This window comes from Choloepus didactylus, chromosome 22, assembly GCF_015220235.1.
Source record: "Choloepus didactylus isolate mChoDid1 chromosome 22, mChoDid1.pri, whole genome shotgun sequence".
NCBI classification, from domain to species: domain Eukaryota; kingdom Metazoa; phylum Chordata; class Mammalia; order Pilosa; family Megalonychidae; genus Choloepus; species Choloepus didactylus.
This window is the reverse complement of record NC_051328.1, coordinates 43,371,579-43,394,918: the sequence shown is the minus strand read 5'-3', so window position 1 is coordinate 43,394,918 and position 23,340 is coordinate 43,371,579. Positions and strand designations below refer to the sequence as shown.

The window sequence follows — 23,340 nt, the reverse complement described above, 5'->3', positions numbered from 1 at the left end:
GTCCCCGCCCCCCGTGTCCCCGTCCCCCGTGTCCCCGCCCCCCGTGTCCCGGCCACACCTGGGGGAAACCCGGGGCCGAGCCGCTTCCTCCTGGGAAGTGCCGCGGGCTTCCTCTTCCCTCCCCGTGGCCCCCGTGTCCCGCCCCCCGTGTCCCGCCCCCCGTGTCCCGCCCCCCGTGTCCCGGCCCCCCGTGTCCCCGTCCCCCGTGTCCCGGCCACACCTGGGGGAAACCCGGGGCCGAGCCGCTTCCTCCTGGGAAGTGCCGCGGGCTTCCTCCTCCCTCCCCGTGGCCCCCGTGGCCCCATCCCCCGTGACCCCGGACCCCCGTGTCCCCGGCCCCCGTGACCCCGGCCCCCCGTGACCCCGCCCCCCGTGACCCCGCCCCCCGTGTCCCCGCCCCCCGTGTCCCCGCCCCCCGTGTCCCCGCCCCCCGTGTCCCGGCCACACCTGGGGGAAACCCGGGGCCGAGCTGCTTCCTCCTGGGAAGTGCCGCGGGCTTCCTCTTCCCTCCCCGTGGCCCCCGTGTCCCGCCCCCCGTGTCCCGGCCCCCACCTCCTGCTGCAGGAATGGGTTGCGGTGTCCCGGCAGGACCCGTGAGTAGACCCCGACCCCTGCTTATCTCCCGCAATCCGGGCCATGGGTGGGGGCTGCCCTGTGGGACATTCTCGAAGCTTCCGCGAAAGGGGTTTCCTTCCGCGACCTGTGCCCTGGCTCAGTGTCCACGTTCTGGGGATTCGGGCCTGGGATGGGGTGCGGGGCGGGGTGGCCCCCGGGGGTTCCCCTGGCCTGCGTCGACGCGGGTCACCCCTGCAGACCCCGCGCTCCGCCTGAGGCTTTGTTCAAATCCAGGTTCCGGCCGGGGCTGCGAGCGCCCTGTGGACGGTGGGGGCTGCTCCTTCAGAAGCGTTACCTGCCGCCCCGCCGCTGGCTTTCGGGGTGCCGGGGTGACTTTCCATCACTGGAAGGCCGGAGTTGGGACGCCAACCTGCAGTGGGCCCACCCGGTGTCCCCTGGCTGCCCCCCAGTCAGGCCCAGGATGTGCGCCTGAGGGCCGGTGGCGTCACCTGCCCTCCCGTCCTTCCTCACCTGTTGGCAGGTCCCAGGACGCAACCCGAGGGAAAACGAGCTCCCCCGGGAGGGGTGGGCGCTCCAGGCTACAGCCTTTGGCAAGGACCCCCCCCCTCCCGGCCTTGGCGTCTGCACTGTCAGTGGGGCTGAGCCTCGCCCGACTCGGGTGAGAATGAGACTGTCCAGGTCAGCGAGGAGGTGCTCAGTCAGTGGACACTGCCATCGTTACTGCCTTCTCCACTTCTTCCTAAGATACATGGCTCTGCGCACCGAGTCCCCAGGCTGCTCCACCCACAACGCCCCTACCGTGGCCATCCACCCTTTGCTTGCATACCTCCCGCAACGGGGAGCTCACCATCTGTTTGTGTCCTGTGGCTGCTGTAACAAAGTACCACAAACTGGTACTGGTGCTTTAAAACGACAGACGCATCTTCTCCCACAGTCCTGGAATTGGGGTGTGGGTGGGGTTGGCTCCCTCTGGGGGCTCTCAGGGGAGGCACCGTCCATGCCTCTCACCCAGCTTCTAGTGGGGCCGGCCATCCTGGGGCCCCTGGGCTTGTGGCCATGTGGCTGCCCCCCTGCCTCCCCTCTTTGTGTCTCCTCCTCTCTTAGGAGCCCTGGGGAGGGGACAAAAGGGATGAAGGGATGTGATGGGCAAGAGACTGGGGAAGTGGGGGGAGAGGAGTACCCCCAAGCACCATGGACCCCTGGGGGCAGGGCCACCTCAGGGACAGTGTGGACCAAGTGTTTGATGAAACAACTGAGTTAAAAAAAGTTTTAAACGAGGGAATAAATGAGTGAATGGTGGGGCAGAGGGGTGAATTGAGTGAATGAATGAGTGAGCAAATGGCCAAGGGAACCTAAGGGGTGTCCTCCCAGGCTCCCCCCAGCCCCTCGCCTCTGCCCTGCCCTGTGCTGCTCAGGCCCATGGAGGCGGGGGTCTGACCCAGTGAAGCCCTTGGCCCTGGAGGCGGTAGCGGGGGAAACCGAGGCTCAGGGTGGGGGCCAGTTCTTGCCAGGCAGGTCGCTGCCCTGCCACATGTGCGGTCAGGGCTTCCTAATTCCACCCTGGGTTTTGGAGCAGCTGGACTCTGAGGACAGAGGGGGCTCTGGGGGACTGGAGGGTCCAGGGTCCCTGGCACACCCCGTGGGCACTGGTCCCGGCTGGCAACTTGGTAGCAGCGTTCGAGCCTCGTCCGGCGAATCCCCCCTCTCCGTAGCTTCCTCTTGTGGACTCAGAGTGAAGCGGGGCGCTCTCTCTGCGCCTGGAGCCTGGTTCATTTTCTGGCCCACTGGGGTGGAAGGGGAGCCCCCGACTTCCAGGGGCAGAAAGCAGCCTTGAGGCCCCAAGGGAGGGCACCCCAGGCCCACGGCTGGAATGGCTCCTTCACGTCGGCAGGTTCAGCCTCACGTGTGCACCCTCGTTCACGGGATGAAAAGGCGTGAAATTCTCGCGTGCATCCCGGCCGCTGCCAGGGGTGTCTGCGTGGGCCGAGCGTGTGGTTGGGACGGACGGACGGACAGACGGGTAAAGGGGATGGAAGTGAGCGGCAGGCGTGGCCCCGGCCCAGCCCCAGCTGCCATTAGGCCCAGCCCCGGGGCCCCCTCGGGCCTGGTGGCTCCTCCCGGGGGCTCTGCGTGTGTCCTCCCGCTCTGGCCTCTGCTGGTGGACTCGCAGGTGCCAGGGGGCCGCCCCGCACGGCCCATGCCGGCTTCTCCTTCACGCGGGGGCTGCCTCTTCCGCCTGCACTACCTGGGGAGGGGCCGCAGGCTGCACCCCACGAGGTCACCAGGAGAGCGGCCCCGCCCACGAGGCTGCCCTGCCCGGCAGTCCTCAGCCTATTCTGGAGGGGACACTGCCCGGGCACTGAGGGGTCCAGGCCGGGCGGCCGGAAGGACAGACACAGGGCGGGGGCTGGGTGGCGCCTCGTTCCTGCGGGCGGCTGAGGCAAGCCCGGAAGTCCCGGCTTGGGCAAGACTGGAAAGGCGGGAGGAAGGCCGGAGGGCATCCCGGAGGCAGCGGCCTGCCGACCCCACCCCACCCGGGCTCCATCTGGGAGGCAGGCAGAGGGCCCCGGGACCGGCCAGGAAGGCAGGAGGATGGGAAAACACCAAGAGAGGGGCACCCTGTGGCAGGGGACAGACACCATAAGGGCACAGCCGGTCTGCTCAGAGCCCGCAGGGCAGCTAGGGTGGGCCTGGGCCCAGGAGGCAGCCTGCAGGTGGGGTTTGCTCCGGGCCCTCCTTGGCCTCCCTGGGGGTCTGGTTCCACGTCCTCACTCCTCTGGGCCCTGCCCTGCATGGGCCTGACTGTGAGGGGGACTGAAGGGCTGGTCAGAGCCTTTGGTGAAGATGAGGGCAGCCGTGCTTCCTGCAGACTGCGTGTCCCCATACAGCCTCTGCTCTTGTCCGGGGGAAGGGCCAAGGGCCGAGGGTCAGGGGGACTTTCTGTGCGGCAGTGGCCGGGCCGGGTGAGAAAGGTGACCAGGTCAGTGTTTCAGGGACTGGGAACAGCACCAACGGCCCTGAGGTGGGGGCTTGGGGGCGGCACGGAGCCCTGGGCAGGGCCTGGAGTAGACAGGATGGGGCAGCCACTGGGGGCTGGACAGCTCTGGCATGTTATTCCTGGCAGCAGGCGTTTGCACGCCGACCCATGCCGCCACCCCCACCCGGGCATTGCCTGTGGGCACGCTAGGCCTTTGGGGTGCAGGCACGTCTGGGTTGGCGTTTGAGGCCTCAGGAGGGCCTCCCAGGGGCCCACAGCCTGGGCAGACGAGGGGACGGATGGGAGCAAGTGGGGCTCACTGCGGGGCCTGGCGCCCGACACCGGCTGCAGTTCAAGCCCAGCTCTGCGTGGATGCCCCCGAGTCGGGTCAATCCCACAGCGGGGTGGGAGGCTGCGGCCACGTCCCTGGTGTCCCCGCTTTGCTCGCCAGCGCGGGGCGCGTCTAGGCCCAACTCGAGGGAGGTGACCCTGAGCGGGCTCTGGCCTTGGACGCGGCTCCGAAATGGAAAAACAGTGTGCCGCGGCCACGGCGCCACTCCCCGGGGCCTCGTTCCAGGGCGGACTTGCCACTGGCCCTGGGGAGGACAAGGCGCCGGGTGGGCGCGGCAGACCCCAGGCTGCGGGTAGAACGGAGCCGGAAAGCGCCCGGAGGACCCTGAGGGTGGAGGGGCGCGAGCCTGAGCCCGTCAGCGAGGGCCTGGCCTGCTCCCCGCGGCCCTGAAGGCACCCGTCCCCTCGGGGTCTCTGAGCTCCCGAAGCGCGGGTGGGAGCGCCTGGGCTGGGCTCGTCTCGCTCTGAAGCGCTGGGCTGGCTCCGGTGGAAGGAGCGTCCCTCGCGGCTGGCAACCTGCCCAGCAGCCTGGCCCCAGGCCGGCCTCTGCTGGGAAATGGACCCTCAGCGGCAGCACATGAACCCCAATGTGGACCCCCACCCCGATCGTTCTGGGGGTGCCCACGACACCCAAGAGAGGCAGGGCAGCCTCACCCATGGGGAAACTGAGGTACAAGAACACGACTTGCTAGAGCGGTGCCCACGGGGGCTGGACCTAGAAGCGAAGCTCCTTGTGCCACAGGCAGAGCTGCCTCCAGGGCGGGCGCAGGGGCGGGAGCTCTGCACACCCTGTCGGGGCTCCCAAGCGGCTTCCGGCCCAGGAAGGTCGGGGCAGCGGGGGGCCGCGGGGGGCCACCTCAGCCTCTGCTGGGAGGGGCAGGGGTGGGGGCTCCAGCGCAGACATCACCAGTGGGCAAGGACAGCTGCTTATCAAAATACTTTATTTTGGGAGACCCTCAAAAAAGACCCTCCACGTTTGACAGACGCCCCAGCAATACCCTTAATACCCTTGGCCTTTTTTATTTTTTGGTCTTCTAGGTATTTTTTTTTTCTTTTTTAAATCAACTAAAACAATTTGATGTTTAAAATAAGATAGGAAATATTTCCCAATCAGACTTTAGTCAAGAATATATATATATATTTTTTGATCCTGGGGTGGGGGAGGAAGGGAGAGTTCGGCACCGGCCCCCTCGAGGTTTCGGAACACACCGGACTGGCAGTGGGGGGCCGCGAGGGAAAGGAGCGGGTGCGGGGCTGGCGGTGACGTAACTCGGCCTCAGTGCCTGCGCCTGCCTGTCAGGGGCTTCTCTGTCCGTCTGCGGGAGGCGCCTGGGACCCAGCGCCGTCTTCATCGTGTGTGGCTTCTTTTCCAGCTGAGAAACTTTTTTTTTTCCTTTTTTAATTTTTAAAAAGAATCACAGCCAAAATAAGACATTAACTGCAAAATCCAAAATGGCTGCGCTCACCCTATTTATAAAAACAGAAGAGTCTCTAACCCGAGGCAGGGCGGGGCGCCGAGCCCGCAGGCCCCGCTACACCTTCCCGGGGATCTTGGCCCGCTTGCGCGCGATGGCGTCCTCCACGGCCTTCAGCTGCTTCAGGAGCTCCTCGCGCCGCGACAGCGTGCTGGCCTTCCCCGGCTTGGTGCCGGCGGTGGTGGCGCTGGCGTCCGAGGCCTTGCCGGGGACACTGGTGACCTTGCTGGAGCTCTTGGGTGGGGGCGACGCCTGGCGCTTCCTGCAGAGGTGGGGGCAGAGGGGTGGGACCAGGGCTTCGGCGGCTGCACCCTCCCACGGGCCTCCCGCCTGGCGAGTGGGCCACATCCGGGCTGGGGGACGGAGCCGCTCGGGCTGGACGCGGGCAGACGAGCTGGGAGGGCAGGGAAGGCCCCAGGGGCTGGCCGGGGCCACAGGAACCTCCCCAACAAACGCCCCAGGACTCCGTGCCAAGGGCCACAGGTGAGGGCGTTACGCAGGCCGGACCCCAAGGGTGAGGAGCCCCCTTGAAGCCGAATCCCAGCTTCAGGCCATACTTTGGGCCTGGGGGGGCTGGGTGTGCGCGTGTGCAGTGAGCAGCTGCCTGAATTCTGTGCCTGCCCCGCCCTGCCCCTTTTGGGGATCCCACGGAGAACCCCAACAGCACAGCGCAGGCCCCATTGCCCAATGGCCTTCTCTGCCATGGAGGTGTGACAGACTTCTGCAGGACCTCCCGGCCCGCCTTCCGCCTGCAGGGGACTCGGCTGCAGCCCCCTCTGTGGCCACAGAGGCCCCAGCCCCCCCAGTGTGCAGGCACTCACCTGTCGGGCTGAGCCACAGTCGCCTTGGGGTTCTGCCCTCTCGGCCGCTCTGGCTTTGGGGAGCCGAGTCTCCCACCCGATTTCCGGTCCCGAGAACCTGGCAACATGGAACAAAGGAGCCGCATTCACCACCACAGGTAGGTCCTGCCGCCCTGGTTACACCCGGTCCTGCCTGAGGGGACAGCATCTGACCACTGGGCTGGAAGGCCTCACCCGGACACCACGAATCTAGTTCCAGACGCCCGAGGCTCACGCCCCTCATTGTGAAGAAGGTAAGTGGGGAGAGCCCATGAAAAATGAGAGGCGTGAGCACAAACTTGGTCAGAAATCCCAGTCCAGGAGCCACCAAAGTGGAGCTGAAATACGAGCTCCAGGCTTCCTGGAGGTCGAGGCAAAAACAGGGATACACTGCCCTCCCCCAACCCAAAGAAAATGAGATTCCTTATCCTCGCTTTGGAGAATTTTATCACATGGGTTTTCAAATCTGGAACAACAAAAGGAACTGGCAGTTTAAAAGTAAAAGCAAAACCACAGCATAGACTGTCTCGGCGCCCGTGGGTGAGGAGCGGCCATGGCAGGGCTGTGGTGTCAGTGCCAGGTGGATGGTGCCCAGAAGCGGGCCTGGGCAGATGAGGAAATCACCTGGCTTCTGGTGAACCAGATGCGAAATTTGTGAAAAAGTAAAAACCAATGCTACTCTTCTAATTTTTTTCTGGGAAAACAGTTATTTTATGTTAAAATGTGGTGGGCTCATTATACTTGTCCCTTAGGACCCTGACTACTTTTTACAGGCAAACGGGGTCCCAGGGCAGCCTAGCCTGCCAGGCAACGCCCGCTCTGGGCTCCCTCGGCTGCTGGGCCCTGCCCGCTGCGTCCTGCGGGCTGAGGGGCTGCTCACCGCGGTCTGGGGAGGCGTTGGCCCGCTTGGCTGGAGGAGGACTTGGCCTGTCCTTGTCTGACGGTTCGTAGCGCTTCCTGCTTCCTTTGTCAGCCGCCTATAAAACAGCGGAGGCCCAGTGAGGAGGGCGGGCCGGGAGCAGCGGCCCAGGGCCCTGCATCCTCTCTCTGTCCCACCAACACAGAGCCCTCTCAGTGCCCACCCCCCAGTGCCCTGGACCCCTCAGAGTGTGCGCACAGGAGGTCTTCGCCGCTTGAGGGAAGCGAGGAGGGACAGGATGACCGTCTCCTACAGCCAGGCCAGTGGTGTGGCCTCCGCCCCTTCCAGGTTCCGATGCTTTCCGAGGGAGCTACCCCACTGCAGCTCTGCTAGAGCGGCCTCAGGAAATGGGGTCGGAACGAAGCCCCGCTCTCCAACACCTCAGCTGCTCCCCGCTCCCATCCCCCCGACACCTGCCCTTTCCTGTGAGGCCTGGCACCCACCAGCAGGACCCCAAGGGCCTCACCTTGTTTAGCAGAGTCAGCTTGATCTCCTTGTGGGCAATGAACGTGCCCTGAGGGGGCTGCCCCGGAGGTGCCTGCTGTGGCGCTAAGGGCTGCTGGGATGACCGGCTGCCCACAGAGGGCTTCGCGGACTTGGGGGCTTGTGTGGTCGAATCCCTTTTCCGCTTCTCCTCTTTAACGCCATCTTCCTTTTTAGATTTTCCTGAGAATGACAATGCTTCAGGGTCCTCCTGTGTTCTCTGAGAAGTACCACCAGCCAGGGGGACGAGCTGACGGCCGGCCACCAGGGGATGATGGCCTGGGGTCCCTGGTGTGCACCCACCAACCAGTCATTCCCCCTGGAGCCCCCGCCTACCTTTCTCCTTCTTCGTCTGGGCAGGGGTGGGGGACCGTGAGCTGGCCGAGGACACGGGGCTAGCCAGGTCCGCGTACATGTCCTCTGAGTCCACACTATGCGCAGAACTGCTACTTGACGTGGCGCTGGACACCGAGGAGACACTGCTCACGCTCAAGGACCTGGACCCGCAAGCACATTTGTGTCTGTGTGACCCTGGGCTCCCCGCGATCCTCCCTCACCCAGGTCCCCACCAGGCTGTAGATCCAGGGGAGCCTGGGGAGGTGTAGAGGTGCCACCCTACACCCGGGGTGCCTGTGCCGCCACGCGAGGGCCCTGCCCGATGGACACGCGCCTAAGTCAGACCCCAGAGCTGCGGCCGGCAGAACGCACACGAGGAGGCCGTGGCTGGAAAATAAAGTGGAAAACAAGATGGGAGCCTGCAGCTCAACTTGTGACTCATTAAAACCTTGCAAGTGACCCCCAACTGACCGTGCTTCCGCCACAGTGTGCGCTGCCCGTGGACCGGACACGCCCGAGACACTGCTGGGGCACTGTGCTGGGAGGGGAATGTCAGAACCAAATTCTCTTTCCCAATTTTTCTTTTAAAGTTAGGTCGTTAAAAGTCTAGACCTATTAAAATTTGGACAAGTGTATAAAGCACTGTGCTCGACCTAGAAATTTCAAGCTTGATTCAATGTAAGGACTGATTTTTGATAGTCGTCTTTTTTACCCAACTAACAGCAGCATTCTTTTTTCTCAGATTTCTCTCTCTCACACCACCTGCCCGCTGTGCGCCTCTGTGGAGACAGGGCCCCAGGGCCTGCTCAGGGCGGCACCCACAGTTCTCCCCGGAAACGGGTCTCAGCAAGTGTGTTCCCCGAGGTGAGGCAGGGCCTTCCGACGCCCCCAGAACCGGTCCTGGTTCCTGAGGGAGGGGCGCTCCCACTTGACGGAACGTCTCACCGGGACGTCCTGGACCCCGACGGGGAGGGTGGGGGTGAAGAGCAGGACCCCGAGCACGGGCTCAACAATGACCTGGATCTGGAGCTGGAGCCGCTACAGCTGCTGCCGCTGCCGCTGCCGCTGCGGGTTCGCCTGCAACACAATCACACCCATCGGCGCTGACAGCCAGCTCGAGACAAGTGCTCGAGTCCCAGCTCGCTGCTGCCTGCGAAGTGGGAACGGCTGTCTCTTCTTTCAGGAACAGCTTTCCCTCAAAACAGAGAAAGCAGCAGCTTGGCGGAGCACACTTGTCAGTGCCACACCGGACCTGCGTCCCCACAGCGCAGCCATGTCTTCTAGGGTGGTCCCAGCGAGCAGACATGCAGGTCCTGCCTGCCCTGGGGGCTCCCAGGGGGAGTGGGACAGGGCCACTCCTCCCACCCAGCTCAGCACCCATCACTGGCCTCTACGGCTCTGCCGGGAGCGCCCTCCTGCCACCCGTGCATCTCTGGGGATGCAGATTGCCCCTGGCTCCGTGGTGGACACCAAAGACATGGAGGGACCCAAGGGGGGCAGGAGGCTGGTGTGCTCACCTCCTGGGGGGGCTCCTGGCTTGCCGCTCCTTCCTCCTGGCTTCCCGTGGCTCCCCTGGCTTGGTGGGCTCGGGCACAGGAGCTGGGGTCTTGGTGGACGGGGCTGGGGCTGGAGGCGGGGCTGGCTTCTTCACCAGCTTCTCCCTGTGAGACAGAGGAGGGTGAGGCATGGTGCCTCCCGTCGGGGGTCCCAACTGGCCTGTCCCGCTCCCGGCTCCCAGGCTGTCTCCTATGGAGCGTGTTCCGGAACTCTCAGGAGTGCCTGGGGCAGCCCAGCATCGTGCTCCCGCTCCAGGGTGTCCTGAAGCCCCAGACCAGCAGGGAGGATGGGTCCATCTGAAGTCTCCTGGGCCTGGGCCTGCCCAGACCTCCCGACTCACACCCCGTGGGGAGATTCTGAGCCCTGCTCCACAGGGGAACCACTGCAGAAGAGGAAACGGCCCTACGAGCTCGTCTCCGCTGTCAGCAGGAGGCAAAACAACCTGCAGATTCTTAGAGCAGCCAAGCAAGTGTGTCCTTTGTATGCACGGGCGCCTGCGGCCCTCGTCCACATCCGTGCTCCCACCGAGGGGACAGTGGCAGGAGGCGGAGCCCCAGGCGAAAGGAAGAGCTTGGCCCAGCCCGACAGTGAGTCTCAAATCATGTTCAGTGGACGGAACCAGAACCAACAAGAGCAGCCCGTACGATGCCAGAAGGCGCTGACGGACCGACGGTGGGTGAGGAGCGCTGGGGGACGAGTGGGGCTGCCCTGGGGGCAGGTTCTGTGTACACGTCTGTTACGCTCGAGAAGTACCATTTAGGCAGATGCAGCTTATCGCATGTAAAGTATATGCTGATGTAACGACTTAAATGTGTTTCTGAGGCTGGTTTGTTGACTCTGTCCAGGCTGGGGAGACTGAGGCAGGCAGCCACCCAAGGCCTGTCACGTGACAGGTGCCTTGCTAATCTGCTGAACGGACAGACGACCCAAGAGCAAGAAGTGCAGGGATGGGCCCCCGCTTCTGCTCACACTGGGGGCAGCCACGCTGGAACGCGAGAACGAGCAGCTGCTCTTAGGGACTCAGCCGAGCCGAGGAGAAACTGCCTCTCCTGGCGACCCCGAGGCCAGAGACTCTGCTGTGTTGAGTTTGTGTCACGAGCCTTTCTAAACACTCCTGACTGATCCCCATAGTGCCTGAGCCACAGTCTGTCACGAAGGACAAATTCACAGAGACGGCAAAGATGACAAGTAGCCTGAGCCTTTCAGGGTCTCCAGTCGCAGCCTCCGACCCGGTTCGGCTGCGGGGCCTGGTGCTGCTGGTGCTGGTGGGGGGGCGGTGGGAGCCCTCAGGTGGTTGCGACACACGCCGAGCGTGGGGACTAGCCCTGCGACAACCCCCGACACTTCACAGCCGAGCAGCCGGGCGCTACGCAAGACTGCAGTGTGGCCCCTCCCCACACAGCCCCGTCCCCTCCTGTCCCCCCAGAGCCCACAGTCCTGGGGCTCGGCCGCACCTCTTGCTGAAGCTCCGTCACCTCCTCGGTCACCAGGAGAACTTAAGAGGGGGAGGGGGAGGAGAGGAGGGGGTGGCGGGAGCCCTCGGTGGCCGGGACTTACCCTGCTCTCCCGGGAGGCGGGGCTGGCTCCCCTTTAGCGCGGACAGGAGGTCTGTGTGGGGAGGGCGTTGGAGACGGGGACGGGGACGAGGAGAAGGACCGGGACCTAGGAGCAAAGAGCAGTGTGAGGGGTGCCGGGAGCCCTCCCGCCTCACGGGACCACCACGGGCTGCCTGCCTCGGTGCCGCGGACTCGTAGCAGCTCTTGGGCCACCCTTGTGCCGTCGCCGGAGTGAGCAGCAGCGGGCCAGGCTGTGCGTGCAGAGGGGAGGGAGGGGCGTGGGCCCCGAGGACACTGGGCAGGTGGTCCACGCACGCCCAGCCGTGGCTCGTCAGGCCCCAGGGCACTAGAGCCTGCAACCAGCGTGGCCTCAGCCCACCCCGTAGGGAAAGGGCCATGTGTTCTTGCTCCCGGCAGCTGGCAGTGCTGCACAAGCTCCCACACTCCTAGAAAGGAACCTGCCGACTCCATTTGTCCCACCCACACTAAAAATGTTAACTCGGGGGTCAGCTCCAACAGCTTCCATGACCTCTCGCTGCTTCTGAACCCTCTGCGACTGCATGCCAAGAAGAGCAGGCCTGCCAGGGAGCAACCATGGCAAGACCGACTGGGCAGCGGGGCGGCGGCTCAAGGGCTGACCTCTGGGAGCGACGCTTCCAGGAGAAACGGGGTGCGGGGGGAGGGGGCGATGCGGGGGGACAGGGCCCAGGTGGGGGCAGCAGCTGGAGGCCGTGGACTGCTGTGGAGGGAGCAGATCCTCAGTCCACCGCGTCCCTCCCCCTTTCTGCTCTCAGCCACCCACTGGTCTGGGACCGATTTCTCTCCCAGTGGAATCCTGAATAAGGCAAACGAGGCGAGCACGGGAACGGGAGCCTCCCACCAGGCATGGCACGCTGGCAGGACGGAACCAGGAGACAAAACTGGCTTCTCCCGTGGGCAGCCTGGGTGGGTGTGGAGTGACTCGGAGTCTCGTGTGTGCTGGGGAGATTATATGGGGAAGGAAAGCACATGAGAACGGGTGCTGGCTGGAAAAGCTAACAAAGACAAAAGTGTCCAAATTCTTCTTTTGAAGTTTTAACCAACTATTGTTTTTTCCCCATCCAAATGACAACCAAGAGTGGCCTACAGTTCTGAATAATGTCTGTTTTCAATACGAAAAAGAAAGAACGCCGAGATAAAAAGTTGTTCACGGGACTCTCTGTGGTGTGGGGACGGATGCCACCTGTGCCGTTCCACATGGCAGCCACCAGCCACACGTGGCTGCCGAGCACTCAAAATGTGGCCACTGCCCGTTTCAAAATGTTAGTAACATTTAATTCAAGTCTGAACATAAGTAGCCACAAGTGGCTGGTGGCCCTCACGCGGTTCCAGAGGACGTGGCCGGAGCGGTGCTGACCCTGAAGTCCCCACCTCTGATGCTTGCACATCAGCGTTTCCAAACTGTCTCAAACATGTGGTACGTGGCGCTGCGGTTTCTGCTAGTTGGCATTTCGCCACATTACTCTTCCTCAGAACTGACCACTAGACAGTTACCTTTTGAAATTGTTCTGAAAAGCATTCAATGCCTGGACAAACAGCCATCAAGACAGAAACCTGCCACGGCAGGCAAGCCTGGAGTGGCCCGAGTGGTGCCAGGAGGTGCCCGGCTGACTGCACCTGCCGCCAGGGTCCTGAGGCTGCCCCAGCAGAACTCGGAGGCGGTAGGGGCCAGGGGCCACAGGCCTCAGCGACATACCTGGATCGGCTCCCTGAGAACGAGCTGTGCCTGGAGGAGCGGCTGGAGTAGGAGCTGTAGGATGACGATCGGGAACGGGAACGTGATGAGCCAGAGCCGGAGTAGGACGAGGAGCGGGAGGACGACCTGGGGAGCCCAGAGCACAAAGGTGACTCTTCTCACCACCCCCAAAGCGCCAGACCTCGTGGTCCTTCAGTGCCAACCCGAGCACAGGTGTGCACGTGCACACACACACCCCCTCAGGACACACTTCACAGCCAGACCCCCCACTGTGCCTCTCTTCCCCCACCATTTCATTTCTCTCCTGGCACCACTCTCCCCACCACCACCAAGACAGAATGTTTTCAAAGAAAATAGAATTACTCGTGGTGTCCTTTAAGGCACCCGCAACCCTGAACTGTGACAGCAACGAGTTACCAGACAGTGAGGAGGAACGTCTCACGGCCTTTCTACCTCATTTCAACAGGCAAAACCAGAAGACTGTGAGAGCCGCCAGAGGGGAAGCTACGTATCCTGTTTTTCCTTTTTTGTTCCATCTTCTACTTTTTTACTTTGAAATAATCTTGGCCTCACAGTGAAGCTGTGAACAGGACAGTGTGCTCCGAGCCCCCTTCGTGCTAGCGTCTCACGTGGCCATGGCCTGACTGATAGGAGTCTAGAAACCAGCCTATCAGCCTGGGTTGCGGTTTGTGGTTTTTCTTTCTACCCCGGGACCCAGCATGGGGCCCCCGGGGACACTCGGTCCTCACGTCTCCTCCCACCCGCCTGGGCTTCTTGCTCTTGGCCTTTTGTGGCCCTGATGCTGTTGAAGATTCCACCACCCGGAGGCTGCACGCTCTGGCGAGAACACTTCGGTGTGGCGCTGTGCCCTCAGGGTGCCTCATTTCCGGTGCTGCGGTGTCTGCCGGGTCTCCCATCCACTCTGGAAGTAAGAAGCTTCTGGCACATCCTGCTTTTCCTCATCCGCACTCCTCGGATTCTGGCACGCAGGGAGGGTTCTCGCCGGGACCAATGACTATCACTGAGGTGATCTAATGCAGACCTTCCGCTTCTCTCTCCGTCTGTCCCTTCTGCCCTGTCCACTCCATCACATTTAGTCAGCAGGAACGTGCAGGCTGAGATTTTATTCTGCAGGATGAAGGCTCACCTGATGCCCAGCCCTGGTATCAGCCACTTCTCCGGTGCCCTGGATCCCTGTGCAGAGGTGCGCAGCTACTGATAAGCGCATGTGTGTAGACTAACTGTATACAAGCCTGCCATCTCCACATCCCTCTGAACACCCTGGAGTCACACCTCCAGTTCCAGCCCAGTGCCGGGACTCATCCCCACTGCCCCCTTTCCTTCTCTTTTCTTCTCAGCAGAGACCCAGCTTCATCACCTCCGATACACTAACTTGTTTGTTCACACCTAACGTAACGCGTACGAGTTGCTGGATCGCTAACCCCAGCTCCCAGAGGTAAAAGACTGACTAGCTGGACTGCAGGATCCCCGTGCAGCTCTCTGCCTGTGGCCTGACCCTGCTGTCACAATATTCTCTCCAAAGGGGCTCAGGGGTTCCCCTCGCCCCCTCCTGTCAGGGGGCGGCCCGGCTCTGGCAGTGCAGAGAGGCTCATCTCTCAGTACTGGCGCCCACCGGCCCCAGTGCAGTGTCCCCACCCCGGCTGCTCTTAGTCTGCTTGGCGGATGGGCCCCTAACCAGGTTCTGAGCACCTGACTCTCTAGCACCTTCCAGTTACTCGGTAACTCTCTGAAGAATAAACCAGGGCCCCGTCCAGTCCTACCCTCCTGGAGCCCCACTCCCCGGGAGCCTGCCTCCCCAGCAGCCAGCCTGACCGGGTCCTCTGGATGTGACCAGCGGGGCCAGCGGGGTGGGTAGGTTTGGGCGCTTGTCCAGCAGCCTGACAGGCTGGTCTCCTCACCTGGAGGAATTGGAGGCCGAGGCCGATGAGGCTGATGTTTTCCGACGTCTCCGTGCCCGACTAGGGGAGACTGACAGCCCGAGTTTCTTCTTGGGAGACTTGGATCGGCGCCAGGGGTCCTTCCACTCGTCCGCCCGCTTGACCTGTGGGCCTGCTGAGGCTGCCTCCTTCTTTGGTGGCTCAGCTTGACGGCTACAATCACAGAAGCAAACAGTGAGCGACTCTCGACCACCCATCTCAGTGCCACACTGCTGGGAGAGAGGCCATGAGGGCAGCTGCTCGGTCCCCGGCTTCCCGTTCAGGGAGCTCCTGGAGAGTACGGGGCCACACTGAGAGTGGGCGACAACTCCCCAGCCTGGCCCCCAGGAGGTGAGCAGGGCTCGCTCTCTTCCTCAGGAAACCCCCCAGGACTTCACTGCCACAGGCTGGGGCTGTTTGTTGAGCGTCTGGCTCCCCAGCACAGCGCCAGCTCTGGGCCAGACGGGATGCCCCCCCCCGCCCCCCCTCAGCTCTCGAGCCGGCACAGGGCTCGTGCAGCAGATACTGAGGAAACTAAAGAAGGACAGGGCGCTCATTTTCTTTACAAATGCAACACCAAGCTTCTGAGTGAACAGGCCCAAGCCTTATCTTTAAAAAGACTGGTTTAAACGCACCCAGAAAATATCCTGAGGAGATCCCGGGAAGGGGACCAAGGGGCCACCAAAGTTGTGCAAGGTGCTGGTGCGTGGGCAGCAGAGAGGACACTGGGAAGGAAAAAAAAGTAGAAAACCACAGACCCGAGGCGGGAGCCACGCTGCACACCCAGGCCCCAGCTGCCCACTGAGCGGCCAGGGACGGCCGAGGAAGCTCTGCGGGAGCGCCCTGACAACTCTCAGTGGGCAGAGGCAGCACTGGGGGCTGTGGGGGGCTGGGAGACGCAGTCCCGGGTCTAGGGTGCCACAGGCCACGTGGTGCATCTGCTGGTTGGAAGGTGGCTCGGCGCCAAGCAGGTGGCACTTCCACCTCTGCGGAACATTCCACAGATCAAAACACATCTACTTAAAACCAACAGGAAATCCAGGCCCCAGAACTAGTAACAAAAGAGTTTAATTTTAATTACTCATAATTAGAGAAAAACTGAGAACATAAATGCCCAATGTAATGGAATCTGCTGATCCTGTGATATGTATTTTTAGAAATTAAAAAAACTATGTAATTTCATTAAAAAAATTTTGGGAAATACAGAAAAGTAAAAACACAGAAATAAAAATCACCTGTTAGCCCACTCTCCAAGGAGAGCCAGCATTTGGTATTTCTGTGCGCACCCTGTGGGCCTTTATTCTGTTTTCTATGGGAAATGCACACATGCACACACACACGCACACTTTAAACACGCCGGGGCCCTGCCACTCAGCGGGCTGCTTCGTGGCACAGACTTTCCGTGTCCGACTGCTGTGCAAACACTCACCGTCGGACGTTACAGAATCCAACCACCTCTACACTTGGTTGTTTCTAACCTAAAATAAATTACATTACAACGACACCTTTAGATAGAAATCCTTACAGACACCTGATTTGTTTTTAGAGCGAATTCCTAAGAACTGGAATTCATGGGTCGAAGAAGGTGGCCGGGAGCTCGCCCGTCTCGTCTCACTCTCCACAGTGCCGGCCCCCGGACTGTCATGGAAAATCTACTAGCCCCCCAAACAGAGGCAAATGAACCGAAAACATTCTGGCAGCTGTAGAAACAGAAAGCAGCCTCTCACTTGTTTAATAAAAACGTACAATTTTTAAAATGGTAACTCTGATGCAAGGCTTCCATTTTTCTGAGTATTTTTTTTAGTTGTCTGCTCTTGCTCTCTGCCAGTTTTCTAAAAAGCTCTTCATACATTAAGGACTGCAATCCATTAACTATCCTGTGTTTTTTTTCCTGGGTTATTTGCTTTGAATTTTGTTTGGGGTGGTGTTTCAACACACAACGTTTAAAGTCTTAAATAGTCAAATATCTCTTTTCTTCCTCTTGTGGAGTTTCTCTTCTTTAATGTGCTTTTAGGTTTAGAAAGCCCTTCCCTTCTCCTCAGTCACGTTCACCTCCATTTATCGCTCAGTTCTTTCAGAATGTCTTTCTTTTCCGACCCCACTCTAGTTCGCCTGGCATCTGTTTTAGGGTATGGTGTGATGGAGACACCCCCCCCCCATTTGTTGCTGCTGGAATTTCATTAAAGTTATTAATAATATTCATCATTTATTTGAGTCTTCTTTTATGGGTGTCAGTAAAGGTTTATAAAGTTTTCTTCAGAAAAGGTCCTGCCACCCCCTTCCTTTTAGATTTTTAGTTACTGCGTGATTGCAAGTGGGTTGCTCTGCAGCAGCACTGTGTGGGACGGCTTTACTGTGAACCAGCATCTAGTCACGTTACCTGATAAAACGTGAAAACCTCTGCCTATTCCTGTTTTTATAAACAATCAACCAACAAGAACCACCCCTAATGTTTGCTAAGAACCCCATGCCAGGAGCAACACCCCACATTTAAAACTGCCCTGAGGACACACTAAATCGAGGCCTTACATCCCTGCATCTCAGCCAAATTCCAAGAAAGACATTGCCACATAAATGTATCCTTCTGGAAAAGTAACCCCGGAAGGAAGTGAGAACCCATCCGACAATTCCAGCCTGTTGCAGGCCCTGACAAAACTGCTCTCCCCTGTGCACTTCCTGTGTTAAAATTCTCAGCGCAATTACAGGGAACTGTATCTTGGTCATCAGGTTCTCACAGGTCGGGGTCAGGATGGCTCAGCCCTGCCACACGGGGAGAAAAGCACAGCTCCAGAGAGGCACCCCCGGTGCCCCCACCTGTTCTCACCAGGAACCTTTCTCACTCACTCTGGGCACGAGACTGTCTGTTTCAGAAGGAAGTGGCCCCTGCTGCAGGGCAGAGCCAGAAGACAGGCCTGAGCCCACTCAGCACCCCGAGCCAGCCCCTCGCACGCTCATTCTCCCGCGGAAGGGGCTGGTTCCCAGCCCAGTGGGGAGGCCAGCGTGGCCACCGTGGGCTCGGAGGAGGGCTCAGGATGTGGCCGGACAAGGACCTTTGCTTCCAGCCACATTCCCACAGGGACTCCCAGTGGCAGGTGACACTGGGGTTCAAGCCACAGCAAAGATGCAAGTTTCCTCTCAAATGTATTAAAGTTTAAAGGTGTGACTCAGGAACTAGGACAGGTGGTGCGTGCCTGGAGACAGTCGTGCAGGTGGCACCCAAACTAGTTTGTGGGGTTGCTGTTGAGGCTCCCCCTGCAGAGGAGCACTCACCAACGCAGACGAGCCAAGTCCAGCTCGTCCCCTCCTGAGACTCTCCGAGAAAATGCTTTCAGACTTGGCTGGAGAGTGTGGATCACCGACTTAATGGAAGGTGCTTTGGCAAGAAAGACTGAGTGGGTCATTAATAAAGACATCATCTAGAAATTCTGTCTGGGGAAAATGCCTGTATCATACTGAACAGGGATGGGGGACAGAGGCGAGGCTGAGGGTGATCACAATCCTGGCAGACAAACAAAAGTAAGTTCCCAGATGGTAACAATGACATTGGTGCTAGGTAATCTTCCCTTCCTTTGTTTCCCCCTTTATAAAGTTTTCCAGACTTTATAAAACACATTTTACGTTTATTACAAAAAACAGCTCCATTGTTGTTTAAACTAATTTTTCACATCTGCAAAGTTTCATACATATGAAAACCTTTGGGACACGCTCCTCGGAATTTTCCTGATCACTGGGTTTTTGGTGACTCATTTATCATCTCCTAATGGGGACCTCGAAGGAGAACGCAAGAACCAAAGGGACTTACAGAGGGCACGTTGACGTTGTAGCCAAGAAATTAAGAAATAACAAATTATTATGATACTGAGACATTATATAGGTGTTTTTCCTTCCCTATGGTATAACAGGCAGAAGTTAATACCTGAAATTACTCACCCTTGTTCACACTATCGTGGCCAGATCTCAGCCTGGTTTAGTTACTATTGTGACGGTCACTCTAGCCTGGTCCCAGCCCTGAGTACACAACTGTAAAACCCCTGAACTCCTGAGACTTGGGGAGGCAGATTTTTGGGCTGACAGCCCATCTGCTCTATAGCTTCGTGCGTACGTACCACGAAATTCTTTCTCTCTTTGAAACCCCAGTGTCATGGATTGGCTGTTAGGCACATCGGGTAGAAAACCCAATGCTTTTGTTCAGCATCAATCCGGTGACCATTAAGGGACACACATTCCTAAGAAGCAAGCCAGGCATCTGCATGCCCAGGGCTCCAGAGCTCCGGCGGGACAGCTAAGGGCAGTAATTGAGCCTTCTGCAGCTGCTGGTCTCCCTTAGGTAACTGGGTTTTTTTCCACCCTGCCGGCACTTCAAACCCTCAGCACCTTAGGATGCTTCAAAGAGAGAAATGGTTTCCAGCTCCAAGTCCGGACACCTGACTAGGTGAGTGGGTCACCAAGGTAAAGGTGGGTCGGGAAGTCAGTGTGGCGGTTCAAGTCCCCTGGCCCTGGGCTTGGGGCCCTGGGTCCCACTTCCAGAACGACCCTGCTCTGACCTCTGACCTGTCTGTGTTCTGGGCACCGTTCTGTACGAGCTCCGAGGCCCTGAACTGTGTTTGTCTGTACGGGGTGCAAGACCCTGCCCTGACCTTGTTGAGTTTACTTCTGGAAAATACATAATCCAACAAATGACTGGTATTTAATGAAAAATTAAGTGTTTGATGTGTGTTTAACTGTTGACTGGTGTGTTACTTAGATACAGTAAATGTTTAAGGCCTGTTTGAGTGTTAATTGGTGTCCTGGTTTGTTATTAATTGGTGTGTTGTGTCTGTTTCAATTGTTAGTTGGTTTGTTATTGCGTTTGTACTGTTTAAGTGTTCCTGGCTGGTTAGTGATTACTGAAATTCTTTAGAATGGGAAAGTCTAATTCTGGTGGCATTCCTAAGCGTAGCCCCTTGGGCTGTGTCTTGAAAAGTTGGAAAGATTTTCATTATGAGCCTATGGAAAAACAAGGAATGGTTTATCTCTGTAACACAGTCTGGCCTCGATGTGGTTTAGAATCAGGAGACAAATGGCCTGAGAATGCTCTATGGAAAGAGCCCTGTGTTAGAGTTAGAGCTGTTCCGCAAGAGAGAGCAGAAACAGGATGAGATGATGCAGGTTCCAACCTTTATTTTTCTCTGTCAGCAATCAATGCTGGCAAGAAAATATAAAATTTTACCTGTAAAGATAAGCAGAGAAAAAAATGTCTTCCCTGATTCAAATCTGGAGGATCTACTAGAGCTGTTATTAACTCCTTCCTCTGCTCCACCTGTACCCTGTAACCCAGGGGCCAATAAACCAGGAGAGGAGGAAACCCAAATGGGGCTAACATTCAAGCATGCCAGAAAAGGATGAAAAAGTAGGGTCAAATTTGTGAGTTTTTTATTTCTATGTTTCTCTTTTTTGTGTGTGTTTAACTTTCTATTTGTGTCTGTGCAATGTATATTTTCCTACCTCCGGATGGGAATACCAAATTGGCAAACAAAAATTCTTAAAAGAGCTTGGTTTGAATTGCTTCAAGATAAATATGTGTATATATATACACACACTGTATATATAATTAGTACTCCTGGAAAGGGGAGGGGGAGACCAAACAAAAACCTCTAGGCATAGGGTTCAAAACCTTACTTTCTGTAATTACTGTAAAGATACCTGGACATTAGAAAGAAAGGCCCCTGGGGTTTCCCAGGGCAGCAGAGGGCTCCAGAGGGCAGCCCCAGGCAAAGGCAAAGAACTTTCCAGGTGTCTGGGTCCCAGCTTTAGGTGAAATGGATCTAATAACTGGGAACAACTAAAAGGAGGAGCCAGGAGCTTTCACCAACACTAAGGCCTCTGCGGGGTCTTAAAAAACAGGCCTCACTCTTTCTGGCTCACCCATCCCTGCCCCCAGGGCCTGCCCAGCCAAGACCAACACAGGGAAGGCTGGGGTGCAGAAATACAGAGGAGGGAGGGCTTGGTTTAGGGTTCTTCCTACTGGGCCTGGAGATCAGGAACGGGGAGAGGCGGGGAGCAGAGAGGAAATGCTATGGAACAGGTCATGGTTCTGAGAGAATTCCCCAATTAAGAAATGTTTTTTGCAATATCTTTGCAATGGTAACCGCAACAAACACATCATTATTAAAATATAAATAGCCTTGGGATAGGGGTAACGGAATAAGATCTAATTGCCATATTTCAGGAAGTAAGGGAAAAGGCCTTTGAAAGCCGTGGAAACATTTACTGGATTTATGTTTGGGACAAATTAAACAAATATTGTATATTTTTCAGTTTGATGCTTTTGAGGTTGTTCTTAATTTTAAGATATTATGCAAACAGATTTCTTAACCTCCAATAGAAAACTCTGTATTCATACAAAACTGGAATTTAGTTTTCTCTCTGTTAAGACAATGCAGATTGTTAGTTTGCTTTTAATGGAAGGTTCTAAAAAAGTTTTTCTTAACCGAAGTTTTTCTTATTCTGTCTAGAAGTCAAAGATTCCATGTCATATCAGAATAATATACTTGCCAATTTTTATGTTGACCTTATCCTTAATTTTAGAAGACTTTTTGTTGTCATTTGGTTAAATAAGGAACCAAATATTGTTTCACAGTACCCCATTTTTTCCTGTTTACCGTAGAGTTCAAACCTGACAATGTTTGACACTTTGCCCTCCTAAAGGACATGGGAAGTGTTTGGGAGGTATTACAGTAATTAAAAGGGATTTTCTATCCTTCTGTTGGCTGAATGTGTAGGCAAAACGTTATTGATATATTTAGAGATTGCAAAAAATTCCTAAACACTTGACAACGTTCTCACTGTCTACATTATATCCTGATACTGATTTGCATGATGTCAGACAACAGTGTGACGTTCATCATGGTTTAGTTATCCTTAAATGAAGGTTACAGATCATGGAAACAACCAAGTTTTCTTGTCAGTTATACTACTTTGCTCTAATGCTTCCCTACAAGTACATGTGGTCAGCTATAAGTTAGAACTTCATCTTCAACAAACAGGGACTTTAAAAGAGAAGCAAGGCAGGTATGTAAACTATGTTCTATCTGTTAATTAACATAACCCTGGTAAATGTGTAAAGGGGAGTGTGCCAGTTTGAATATATTATGTCCCCCCAGACGTCATGATCTTTGATGTAATCTTGTGTGGGCAAACCTATCAGTGTTAATTAGATTGTAATTCTTTGAGTGTTTCTTTGGAATGCACCCCGCCCAGCTGTGGGTGGTGACTCTGATTGGATCATTTCCACGGAGTGTTGGGCCTTGATTAGTGGAGCCATATAAAGGAGCTGACGGGCAGAGGGAACTCAGTGCAGCTGAGAGTGACATTTTGAAGAGGAGCTACCGCCAAGAGGGACACTTTGAAGAATGCCCAGTTGCTGAGAGAGGAGCTGCAGATGAGAGACAGTATGAAGACAGCCGTTGAAGGCAGACTCTTGCTCCAGAGAAGCTAAGAGAGGACAAATGTCCCAAGAGCAACTGAGAGACATTTTTGAGGAACTACAGCCTAGAGAGGAGCATCCTAGGAGAAAGCCATTTTGAAGCCAGAACTTTGGAGCAGACACCAGCCACGTGCCTTCCCAGCTAACAAAGGTTTTCTGGACACCACTGGCCATCCTCCAGTGAAGGTACCCGATTGCTGATGTGTTACCTTGGACACTTTATGGCCTTAAGACTGTAACTGTGTAACCAAACAAACCCCCTTTATAAAAGCCAATCCATTTCTGGTGTTTTGCATCCTGGCAGCATTAGCAAACAAGAACAGGGAGACAGGACAAAACTTCTGCTATGGTTTGTGGTTGATGACCCCAATATAAGTCAACTGTCAATGTTTTCATTTCTAGGAGTAGCTTCATTTAGAAAAAGTTTATAAGAAAATTAGGGCCCAGACTGTAAGTTCTTGGAGCAGTCACACTTACTCCTGAGCTCTAACTGTTACTTCTCAACTCGGAGATGCTGAGCACTTTGTGTATAACCTGGAAGCACCCTGGAACTTTGGGTGTCTATTGTGACCCCCGAGACACAGACCCAGAGCTCTGCAGCTCTGGAAGCACTACATTAGCAACACTGCCCAAGACAGCAACTGTTAAAGATGCTGAAAAAGATCAGACTTCAGTTAGGAATGTGAATGCAGACGACCTGGTTAGGACTAAAGTAAATCAGAACAGAGGATAAAAGATATTTTAAAACTTTAACTTCTGTGTGATACCAAAGGAAGAGAGATTTATTTTGTCCAAAATTAAAATTTTCCATGGCACACTAACTAACCTGCCTGGTCAACTCATGTAAACAACCGGATTCAGCTTGGAACCTAGACTAGGGAGTGAGACCTCAGTGTTCTGCATGACCGATGTAAGGCCCTAATGCACTTCGGAGTGTTGGGGCATAAAACGGAAGTATTTACCAGTTCCCTCTGAGGGACTGGGGAAAGAAAGCGTGGAACAATTAAACTTCCCCACCTGGGGAATTCCTGCTATTCTCTTAAGCAATAGGGGCTCCCAATTTAATAAGCCAGTCTCTCGATCCTGAGGCTTGCCCTTATGATACTTATTTCTGTAACGGCAAAGCTAAGCCAA

The 23,340-nt window shown here is 56.8% G+C and overlaps 1 protein-coding gene and 1 long non-coding RNA gene across 4 annotated transcripts in view; one reads left to right on the top strand and one right to left on the bottom strand.

Annotated features, from left to right (window-relative positions):
• The first annotated feature begins 497 nt into the window (after window positions 1-497).
• Window positions 498-9,456, top strand: LOC119518597. Its single transcript, XR_005213805.1, has 4 exons — window positions 498-593; window positions 6,338-6,472; window positions 6,992-7,425; window positions 7,798-9,456. It is a non-coding gene; the product is annotated as an uncharacterized LOC119518597 (long non-coding RNA).
• The window catches only part of ZC3H18 (zinc finger CCCH-type containing 18), a 57,949-nt gene continuing 39,437 nt past the window's right edge, over window positions 4,829-23,340 (bottom strand). Inside the window, exons 9-18 of one of the 3 annotated variants that reach the window (XM_037815803.1) lie at window positions 14,724-14,915; window positions 12,805-12,930; window positions 11,071-11,175; window positions 9,474-9,617; window positions 8,902-9,033; window positions 7,957-8,117; window positions 7,604-7,803; window positions 7,099-7,195; window positions 6,201-6,297; window positions 4,829-5,641 (exon numbers count right to left, since the gene is read on the bottom strand). In XM_037815803.1, coding sequence (XP_037671731.1) covers window positions 5,437-5,641; window positions 6,201-6,297; window positions 7,099-7,195; window positions 7,604-7,803; window positions 7,957-8,117; window positions 8,902-9,033; window positions 9,474-9,617; window positions 11,071-11,175; window positions 12,805-12,930; window positions 14,724-14,915 — 1,459 coding nt within the window. In that variant the 3' untranslated portion in view covers window positions 4,829-5,436. The remainder of the gene's footprint in view (window positions 5,642-6,200; window positions 6,298-7,098; window positions 7,196-7,603; window positions 7,804-7,956; window positions 8,118-8,901; window positions 9,034-9,473; window positions 9,618-11,070; window positions 11,176-12,804; window positions 12,931-14,723; window positions 14,916-23,340) is intronic. The other 2 variants (XM_037815804.1, XM_037815805.1) reach the window with 2 other exon arrangements.